Source organism: Callionymus lyra, chromosome 2 (genome assembly GCF_982586985.1).
Source record: "Callionymus lyra chromosome 2, fCalLyr1.hap1.1, whole genome shotgun sequence".
Classification (NCBI taxonomy): Eukaryota; Metazoa; Chordata; class Actinopteri; order Syngnathiformes; family Callionymidae; genus Callionymus; species Callionymus lyra.
In genome coordinates this window covers 11379272-11389736 of record NC_141819.1, presented here as the reverse complement: position 1 = coordinate 11389736, position 10465 = coordinate 11379272, and the positions used below count along the sequence as shown (strand labels likewise).

At 38.4% G+C, this 10465-nt stretch overlaps 1 protein-coding gene across 1 annotated transcript; it reads left to right on the top strand.

Moving 5' to 3' along the window:
• Positions 1-2948: 2948 nt before the first annotated feature.
• LOC148085329 (alkaline phosphatase, germ cell type-like) lies at positions 2949-9936 on the top strand. The gene is made up of 9 exons (XM_087781728.1): positions 2949-3064; positions 6007-6181; positions 6249-6421; positions 6477-6602; positions 7311-7380; positions 8113-8251; positions 8340-8530; positions 8596-8712; positions 9665-9936. Exons 1-9 carry the CDS (start codon positions 2951-2953, stop codon positions 9934-9936), a joined length of 1377 nt encoding a protein of 458 aa, XP_087637854.1. The 5' UTR covers positions 2949-2950.
• The last annotated feature ends 529 nt before the right edge of the window (positions 9937-10465 follow it).

Genomic DNA, 10465 nt, shown 5'->3' with positions numbered 1-10465 from the left:
AATAACAAATTTATAACTCACTCTCAAATTTACAAACGTTTCCAATAAATTTACAAACCCTTGAATCCAATTTTAAAAAACTTTTCTAAAAAATGTAAAAACTTTTCTAAAAAGTAAGAAACTTTTCTAAAAAATGTAAAACATTTTCTAAAAAAAAATAACAATCTTTTCTTAAAAAAAAGAAATGTACAAACTTTTCAAAAAGATGCACAAACTTTTCCAAAAAATGAACAAACTTTTCTAAAAAAAAATGTACAAGAATGTACAAATATACAAGAAATCGAGGAAGAAAAGCTCTCGCTCTGGTGTACAAGTCATCTTAATGAACACTTTCCTGCTGGCTGCTCTTTTGAAGGGAAACCCTACCCCTGTCGTTGTGGGGGTGGTTTGGCTGTTTTATAGAGATAGTTGTTCTTGCAAAGTGATTCTGACGCAGGAATGCACTTCTTTTGAGTCTCAGATGATCTTGGTTGGTTCTACAAGACCTTTCTATTGTGTATCAATCTAGTGTCTTCCTGGTCCTGCAGCGATGTTCTTGAAAGACTTCAGTGACTTCTTATCTTAAACTATTCAAATGGAATATGTTCTTATTCTTGGAGACTTTAATCTTCATGTTGATGATGTCACATCTTGTTTTGCTAAAGAACTTTTAACTTTAACAGAAGCCTTTAATTTTGAGCAACATGTTTCTGAACTCACTCACCAAAAAGGCCACATTTTAGACTTAGTTTTTACTCTTGGCCTGAACATTTATAATGTATCTGTACATGATGTCCATCTGAGGGATCATTCTCTTGCCTTGTTTAACCTGGACTTCATCCCTGAACCTAAGCCTTTGAAAGTTAGGTCTCAGAGGCGTGTCATCTCAGCCGATACTGCAGACAGTTTTTCTGCTATGTTTGAACCTCTTTCCTTCAATGACTGCCTTAACGTGGACAATTTGATTCACTGTTTAACTACTCATTGTGTTAAAATACTGGATCAAGTGGCACCTGTTAAATCGAACTTGAAAATTCAGAAGAAACGGTGCCCTTGGACAAATGAAGATCTCCTGAGTCGGAAGAGACTTTGTCGAAAGACTGAGTGTCTCTAGAAGTCCACTAAACTTGAGGTGCACAGACTTCACCTCAGGGATCTGATGTCTTCATACAATAAGATGGTGGAAACTGCCAGATCTGATTACATTCGGAAGCTGGTAACAACAAATAAGAAAAACCCCAAAGTGTTGTTTGACACGATAAATTCTCTTGTGTGTCCTGCTGCTCCAAAACCCCTGTCTTCTGTGAAGCTGAAAGCGACGCTTTGTTGAGATTTTTCACTAACAAAAGGAGAAAATCGTTCTCCTTCTGTCTGGAACCCCTGCTGTCACTGAGCCATGCCATTGTGAGAGCCTTTACTCAAAAAACCAGGCTTAGACTAGACTAACCTCAGTCATTTCAAGGCTATTTCTAAGCTCCTATTCTTTTCAGTTTCAGAAGATTCAGTCTGGCTTCTGCAAACATCACTTTACTGAGACAGCATTACTGAAAGTGTCCAGTGACATCGAAGTTCTAAAGGGTTCAGAGACTCAGGGACTCTGAAAAATGCAGGGGGTCTTGTGGGTGCTGAACTTGTGGCCTGAAATGTTTGAGGACCAGCCGCTCCAGTGTCTTAATCAGCTGTGAAGTCAACCAGGTCTGTAATCGTTCAGCTCGCTCGGCCAGATCTTTTTCTGGCCTGGAACGATACAGGAAGTCTTCCACAGGGTTGGTTCTTTACCCAGCTGTAGACTGTAGGTTGAAGACATGCTGGAGCGGCTCAGCTAGTTCAGCAGCGCAGGTCTTTGGCAGCCGAGCAGACATCTTGTCAGGACAGGAAGCACTTCCCTGGATCCTCCGAAGAACATCACGTATCTGGAGTGACTTATTATGAGACTTCGGCAGCACATCCCAGTCTGTGGCGTCAAAGAAGTCTCTGATGGCGTCCATCCACAGCTGTGCTGTGTCTCAAATCGCATACTAGCGTACTAAAAGTTAGTATTTTTAGTACGTTAGTGTGTCTCAATTCTTAGTATGCGAAATTTAGTGCGCCATGCATACTAAATTGGCGTACTAACACGCCCACAAAACTGAGTATGGTTCGATGGACACTAACCACACTAAACAGCCGCCATTTTAGTGACGTTTTAAACGGAAGTTACGTCATATATAAATGCATATATATTCATATACTTAAATGTGTATTTTCAGCAGCAGTAGGAGGATAAACACGTCTTCGCTGCTGATACCAGCTTAAATATCTCGCGATTATTTAGATTCTCATATTTTTTCTTTATTTCTTTTTCTAAAGTTGCAATACGTGCTGCCAGCAGGTGTCGATAGCGTTCAAACATCTGCTTGAAACATCGTTAAATAGAAGTAGAAGAAGAAGCTGTCATGTGATTTCCGGTTAGTGTGTAGCAGCAGTGTTTGATTTGAGACATACTATCTGCGGAGAATTTGCGTACTAGTTAGTATGCATACTAAACTGATGCATACTAACTTCTAGCATACTAAGATTAGTATGCGATTTGAGACACAGCACTGGTGTCCACTTCCTGATTGTCCTAGTGTTCAGAGTCGGACTCTGCACCAGAGGAGTGCACCGCGACTGAAGGTGGACCAGGTTATGATCGGACCTTCCAAGTGGAGGAGGATATAAAAGGCTCTTCATAAAGCTCTTCACCTTATCAAAGCTCGGTAATTACAACTTTATTGTCGTTTTCTCGTAACTGTAATGATTGACAGCGGCGTGTGGTCACATGCAGAGATTCCCTTGATGCGCAAGATTTAATCGTCCCATTCGTGACACATTAATGAAAGGCGTTCTTCCATCCAGACTCAGCAGGAACTCACCAGGATTTATGGGTTTACACACAAGTGCATGATGGGAAATGACTGTGGTCACATTGTGTCTCACCTTCCCCTCAGGTATGGGTGCACCCACGGTGACGGCGGCTCGTATCCTCAAAGGGCAGCTGGCGGGAGAATCCGGGGAGGAGCAGAGTCTGAACATGGATAAGTTCCCTCACCTGGCCCTGTCCAAGGTCAACCGCACTTTAATCACCTTAGTAATAGTGACATCGGCCGAGACGACCTTTGAACCCCGTTGATAAGACAACAACAACAACTAGCCAGCAGTTAATGCAAAACTCTGCAGCGAGAATTCTGAGACGCTCTAGTAGAAGAACTCACATTTCTCCTGATCCTTAAAAACTCTTCACTGGCTTCCAGTTTCCTTCAGGATCAATTTTAAAATTCTGGTTCTTACTTTCAGATCTATTCATGGTCAGACCTTCTATCAGTGATCTGATCAAGCCTTACACCCCAGCTCGGGCTCTGAGGTCTGTGGATCAGAATCTACTGATGGTTCCTGAACACGCTTCAGGACCAGAGGAGAGAAATCCTTCCAGACTGTTGCTCCTAAGCTTTGGAACGATCTCTGTGTTTGATGATCTACTGACTCCTTTAAGAAACATCTTAAGACGTTTCTATTTGTTCAGGCTTTTCCTTGGTTTTCTGGAACTCCTGTGTTGTTCTCAGTTTTATCTTGACTTTTAAAGTATAGATTTTATTGAGTATTGTTCTGATTGTTTAAGCGCTTTGTGACCCTGGTCTGGAAAAGCGCTATATAAATACAAATTACTTACTTACTTACTTACTTACTTAAGTACAAACAACAAATTGCTATTTCATTCTGTTATTGGGATTATTTTGGAAGAACAAAAGTTTTACAGTTTTAAGATCTATGTTGTTCAGATGTTTTGATACTGAGATATATTACAAATGTTTGGTGGCTGGAAACACATTTATGACACATTTTCAAACCTTTGAAACTCATTTAAAACCTATTCTAAATAATGTACAAACTATTCTAACACATTTTAAACCCTTGAAACAAATTGACAAAATCTTGAAACTCATTCACAAAATCTTCAAAACAAAATGTATAAACACTTCTAACACATTTTCAAACTCTTATAACAATTTACAAACTCTTCTAAAAAATGCAAACTCTTTAAAGACATTTACAAACTTTTATAAAACATTTTTAAACACATTTTAAACATTTCAAAACCCTTGAAATAAATATTCAAACCCTTGCATCAAATTTACTATTTTAGCACATTTACAAACACATTTACATTCTCTTCCAACACATGTACAAACTCTGTTTTTAAACTCTTTTAACAAATTCCAAAAATGTCCAAAAATAAAGAACTCCTGACACAAATCAACAATTTTTTAACCCTTAAACCAAGTTACAAACTTTTGAATTCAATTTACAAACTAATAAAATCCAAAAATGTCTTATAACACATTTTCAAACCTACGAAACAAATTTAGAAACTATTTTCAAAACATATTTTCAAACTCCTTCAACACATTTTTAAACCCTTGAAACCAATTTACAAACCCCTAAATCAAACTTACAAACTCTTTCAACACATTTTTAAACCCTTGAAACCAATTTACAAACCCCTAAATCAAACTTACAAACTCTTTCAACATATTTTCAAACCCTTGAAACCAATTTACAAACCCCTAAATCAAACTTACAAACTCTTTCAACATATTTTCAAACCCTTGAAACCAATTTACAAACCCCTAAATCAAACGTACAAACTCTTTCAACATATTTTCAAACCCTTGAAACCAATTTACAAACCCCTAAATCAAACGTACAAACTCTTTCAACATATTTTCAAACCCTTGAAACCAATTTACAAACCCCTAAATCAAACTTACAAACTCTTTCAACATATTTTCAAACCCTTGAAACCAATTTACAAACCCCTAAATCAAACTTACAAACTCTTTCAACATATTTTCAAACCCTTGAAACCAATTTACAAACCCCTAAATCAAACTTACAAACTCTTTCAACATATTTTCAAACCCTTGAAACCAATTTACAAACCCCTAAATCAAACTTACAAACTCTTTCAACATATTTTCAAACCCTTGAAACCAATTTACAAACCCCTAAATCAAACTTACAAACTCTTTCAACATATTTTCAAACCCTTGAAACCAATTTACAAACCCCTAAATCAAACTTACAAACTCTTTCAACATATTTTCAAACCCTTGAAACCAATTTACAAACCCCTAAATCAAACTTACAAACTCTTTCAACATATTTTCAAACCCTTGAAACCAATTTACAAACCCCTAAATCAAACTTACAAACTCTTTCAACATATTTTCAAACCCTTGAAACCAATTTACAAACCCCTAAATCAAACTTACAAACTCTTTCAACATATTTTCAAACCCTTGAAACCAATTTACAAACCCCTAAATCAAACGTACAAACTCTTTCAACATATTTTCAAACCCTTGAAACCAATTTACAAACCCCTAAATCAAACTTACAAACTCTTTCAACATATTTTCAAACCCTTGAAACCAATTTACAAACCCCTAAATCAAACTTACAAACTCTTTCAACATATTTTCAAACCCTTGAAACCAATTTACAAACCCCTAAATCAAACTTACAAACTCTTTCAACATATTTTCAAACCCTTGAAACCAATTTACAAACGCCTAAATCAAACTTACAAACTCTTTCAACATATTTTCAAACCCTTGAAACCAATTTACAAACCCCTAAATCAAACTTACAAACTCTTTCAACATATTTTCAAACCCTTGAAACCAATTTACAAACCCCTAAATCAAACTTACAAACTCTTTCAACATATTTTCAAACCCTTGAAACCAATTTACAAACCCCTAAATCAAACTTACAAACTCTTTCAACATATTTTCAAACCCTTGAAACCAATATACAAACCCCTAAATCAAACTTACAAACTCTTTCAACATATTTTCAAACCCTTGAAACCAATATACAAACCCCTAAATCAAACTTACAAACTTTTGAAATTTGTCACACATTGAAATACTCTTCAAACAAATGTACAGCTAACAAAAGATGTGGGCTTGAGCATGAAAACTGACGACACTTTCAAACCCACAGACCTACAACGTGGACCAGCAGATGCCCGACAGCGCCGGTACGGCCACGGCCTACTTGTGCGGCGTGAAGGCCAACTACGGGACTCTCGGCGTGACCGCTGCCACGCCCAGGTACAACTGCAGCGCCACCGCTGGTAACGAAGTGTACTCCATCCTACATCGGGCCAAAAATGCAGGTAGACTTCCCCCCTCGAGATGTTCTCCCCCGCCGTGAGATCCATTGACCAACAATCCGTGCTCCAGGGAAGTCGGTGGGAATCGTCACGACGACCCGGGTTCAGCACGCCTCTCCCGCCGCCACCTACGCTCACACCGCCGACAGAGGCTGGTACTCGGACTCGGATCTCACCACGGAAGCCGTCGCCAACGGCTGCCGGGACATCGCCCACCAGCTGCTGTACAACACCGAGATCGACGTGAGTGACTTCGTTATGTGGCGTCAAGTAGGACGCTAAAGATCTGCGCCTTCAGGTCATTCTCGGCGGAGGACGTCAGTACATGCACCCCAACACCTCGGCCGACCCGGAGTACCTCGAAGAAACCGGAGATCGACTCGATGGGAGGAATCTAGTCGAGGAGTGGATGAAGGACAAACAGGTAAAAAGTGCTTTTTAACAAAACTGAAATATTGACGCAAGAAAATGATCTTAAGCCACGCCCACTGAAAACACTTTGTTTGTCTGGAGATGACTTTAACCACGCCCACTCTCCTGTGATTGGTCAATCATCAAGGTTTATCACCGCTCGTCATTAAATCCTGGAAGTCTCCACCTCCAAGGGACTCGTTGTATAAACAAAGCCGGTGGGATTACATCTGGCTGGAGGAGGAGTGAAGCCATTATTACGTCATATTGGAGTCTACTCTCGTAACCTCTCGTTTGCCCAGATTTCAGAGCAACTTTATAAAGTAATAACTTCAAATAACTTGATGAGGGACTTACTGCATCTTGGAGAGGAAGACTTCAAAACGTCTCACCATAGATTCATTGATCCATTGTTAGGATGTTTACACATATGTAACGGTTAAAACAATACAAATATTGTTTTCTTCTTCGTGTTCTTCCCGATAAAGCACGCCCTGAAGGCTTTTAACTAGTGATGTGTTGATGAAGCTTCATGAAACAGTGTCATTATTTCCTGAGTCCATTAGATGTCACTCTTTGCTCTATAATGTATTGATTTGAAAAGTTATTCTATTAAAACCTCATATCATTTTCAAGCTGAGGGCGCCCCCTACTGTCCTCTGAAAAATATGACATGTACAATCAATGTATGATGAAAATATATTGGGTTTTTTGTTGACAGAGAGCTAATTATGTGTGGAATAAAAAGGACTTTGACGCTGTCAACCCCGCGAAAACAGACTTCCTGATGGGTAAGAGACGCAGAGTCAAGTTTTAAGTTAATGATGCACTTATTTAAAGAGATACTTCACCCAAAATACACTTGTTTACTACTCACCCTCATGTCGACTAAGGGTAGGGATTATTTTCAAGAGTAATCTGTTCCTTTTTAGAGTTATAGACAACATTTTGGTTCATTTTAATGTAGCGACTGGAGCTCAGTTGTCTTCATCTTCGTCCAAAAAGACACTTAAAAAAACCAAATACCTCCATACTGCTCGTCTGTAACGTCCCTCTTGTGTCGAAGCCTTAACATCAGGGATTGTTCTGAACTTAAACAAGTCTATATTTTAAGTTTGTTAGCAGAAGCTTAAACGCTAACGTGCTACACAAACAGGAAGTGCTCCGGGTAAATATCGTAAGCGCTACCAGCGTAGACAGCAGACTGAAAGCTTTCTGAAATATAGACTTATTTAAATTTTTCTGGGACTATTTCTCAATCTGAGTCTTCAATACAAGAGGGACGTTAAAAACGAGCAGTATGGAGGTATTTGGATGTTTTTAAGTGTATTTTTGGATGAAGATGAAGACGAAGACAACTGAGCTCCAGTCGCTACATTAAAATGAACAAACATTTTTGTCTAAAACTCTAAAAAGGAACGGATTGAAAATAATCCCAACGCTTAGTCGACATGAGGGTGAGCAGAAAATTTGCAAATTTCTGGTGACCTTCGACTTTAATGTCGAATTTCTTGTCCTCGCAGGTCTTTTCGAACCCAAAGACTGCCGCTACGAACTGGAGCGCGACCCGTCCATGGATCCGTCTCTCACTGAAATGATGGAAAAGGCCATCAGGATCCTCAGCAGAAACCCCAAAGGCTTCTTCCTTTTTGTGGAAGATAAGTTGAATTAAATTTTTAAAAATATTGTTGGTCAAACATCATAGACGACGAGAAGAATCATTACGTGTTTTTGTGTCGGGGTCTTCAAGGGGGAGAATCGATCACGCCCACCACGCCTCGAGGGCCAAGAAGGCCTTGTATGAAACGGTGGAGTTCGACCGGGCGGTGGGTCGAGCCGGCGAACTGACCAGCGAACTGGACACCTTGACCGTGGTCACCGCTGACCACTCGCACGTCTTCGCTGTCGGAGGGAACTCCCCGAGGGGGAACTCTATCATAGGTGAGCCGTCTACGATACATGTTGACACTTCGTCATAAACACGTGAAACACCTTGACCTTCGCAGGGGTCAGCAGCAAGGTCGCCGAGGATAAGAAGCGCTTCACTGTCGGCATATATGGAAACGGACCCGGATTCGCCATCGTGAACGGAAGTCGACCTGACGTCAATAACACTGTTGTGTGTAAGTGAAGTGTGTTTAAATGTAGTTACAGTTGACACTGGTGGTGTAGCGCCATCTGCTGCCCAAAGACTTGCTACTGTAATCCAAACAAAAGTTTCAGATTAAGTTTCCCCCTTTTTTCACACTTTTAAACAAAAAAAAGTTTGACTTAAACGGACATATTTTAATTGATTTTGATGATGGTTATATTCAGGAAGACAGGGGCCACATTGACTGTATTTAGGAGGCCCTCATGATGTCAGAGTAGAACATTAAAAAAAAAAAACAGCTAAATAATTTTAATTTTGTATATATTATTGTATCAACTATAACATATTGTTTTAACTTCGTCGTTTTTGGTAAACATTTCTCACCTTACAATTGAATGAATAATTTAGATTGTATTTCGAAAACATTTTATTTTATATGTATATTTTATAATGAATGGTTTATAAATATTTTATTGTATGTTGTATTGTATTTTATTATGTTTTTTAATCACATTTTGGCTCGTCTATCCTCTCTTTTGGCTTGACAGCCACTCACGTCAACCACTATATATAATGTGGTCCCTATAATAAAAAATATTATGAAATAAAATACAATAAAATAAGTGTCTTGTAGACTAAAAAGAGCATTCAACTCAAAAATGAATAAATAAATAAAGGCAGCAGGCAATGTGGTTGAATGACATATGGTATCAAAAAAAACTTGAATACAATCATACAAATAAATATAATTTATTTGCAATTATATTATGTTTTCTAAGACATAGTAACATATATCCTTTTAGAACTTTTAAAGGAAGTTGTATAGGCCTTTATTAAGGGGAAGTTGTTAAGATGTTAAGATGCTAACAATTGCATTTTGTCTTTGGTTATTTGGAGCATGATGTTTTCAATTAAAGGGACGTATATTTGTGTGTTCTACACAATTTAACACTTATTTATCTTTCATTATTCTCTTTCTTCAGCCGATAATGATTACCGTCAGCAGTCGGCGGTTCCCCTCGACTCGGAGACGCACAGCATCGAGGACGTGGCCATTTTCGCCAAAGGCCCCATGTCTCACCTCTTCCACAGCGTCCAGGAGCAGAACTACATCGCTCACGTCCTGGCTTATTCCGCTTGTATCGATCCTTACGATAACTGTCTCCTCACCATGAACCATGCTGGATCCTTCCATCCCAGTCTGATGCTTCTCCTGATGTGTCTACTGGCGCTGTGTCTCTCAGCCCGTTTATAAGAACAGTTTAAAGTGAAGTTTTTGAGTGGATTTGCCATCAGATGAACGCTTGATTTAATGGGTGGAATGTATGGACATCATAAGCTAAACTCATCATTGGTGCCTTGTCATTAACTTGTTTATAATGAATAGTAAACTGTAATTGAAATGCTTCTGAATTCTCTATAAAGTGTATTTATATAAAAATAGATTTTGTTTTCTAAATAAAGACATGTCAAACTTGACAGATATTAATGAATAAGCATCTCTGAGTCGTACAATATTTACGTTATTAATACTTTTTTCATTTGGAAATGAGTAGAGCCGAATGTATTTGCATTCTAATGACACAAATGGACAATATAACTATAACTAATATATTTATTATTTGTTAGGTGTATTGAACGATTAATGCCATCGGAATCAGAAAACGTTTATAGCCAGAATTGTAAAAAACACAGGATTTTTTTTTTTGTGTGGTGTTGTGCAATTAAGTATTTATTAAATAAAATCTAATACAATAAGTTACTCGTGCACTAAAGTTGGCTAC

Bases quoted from the DNA above. Each gene is read 5' to 3' on its own strand.
- LOC148085329 (XM_087781728.1), top strand. From the start codon at position 2,951: ATGGGTGCACCCACGGTGACGGCGGCTCGTATCCTCAAAGGGCAGCTG. The intron at 6,182-6,248 runs GTAGACTTCCCC...TCCGTGCTCCAG, and splicing joins ACATCGGGCCAAAAATGCAG to GGAAGTCGGTGGGAATCGTC. The intron at 6,603-7,310 runs GTAAAAAGTGCT...TTTTGTTGACAG, and splicing joins AGTGGATGAAGGACAAACAG to AGAGCTAATTATGTGTGGAA.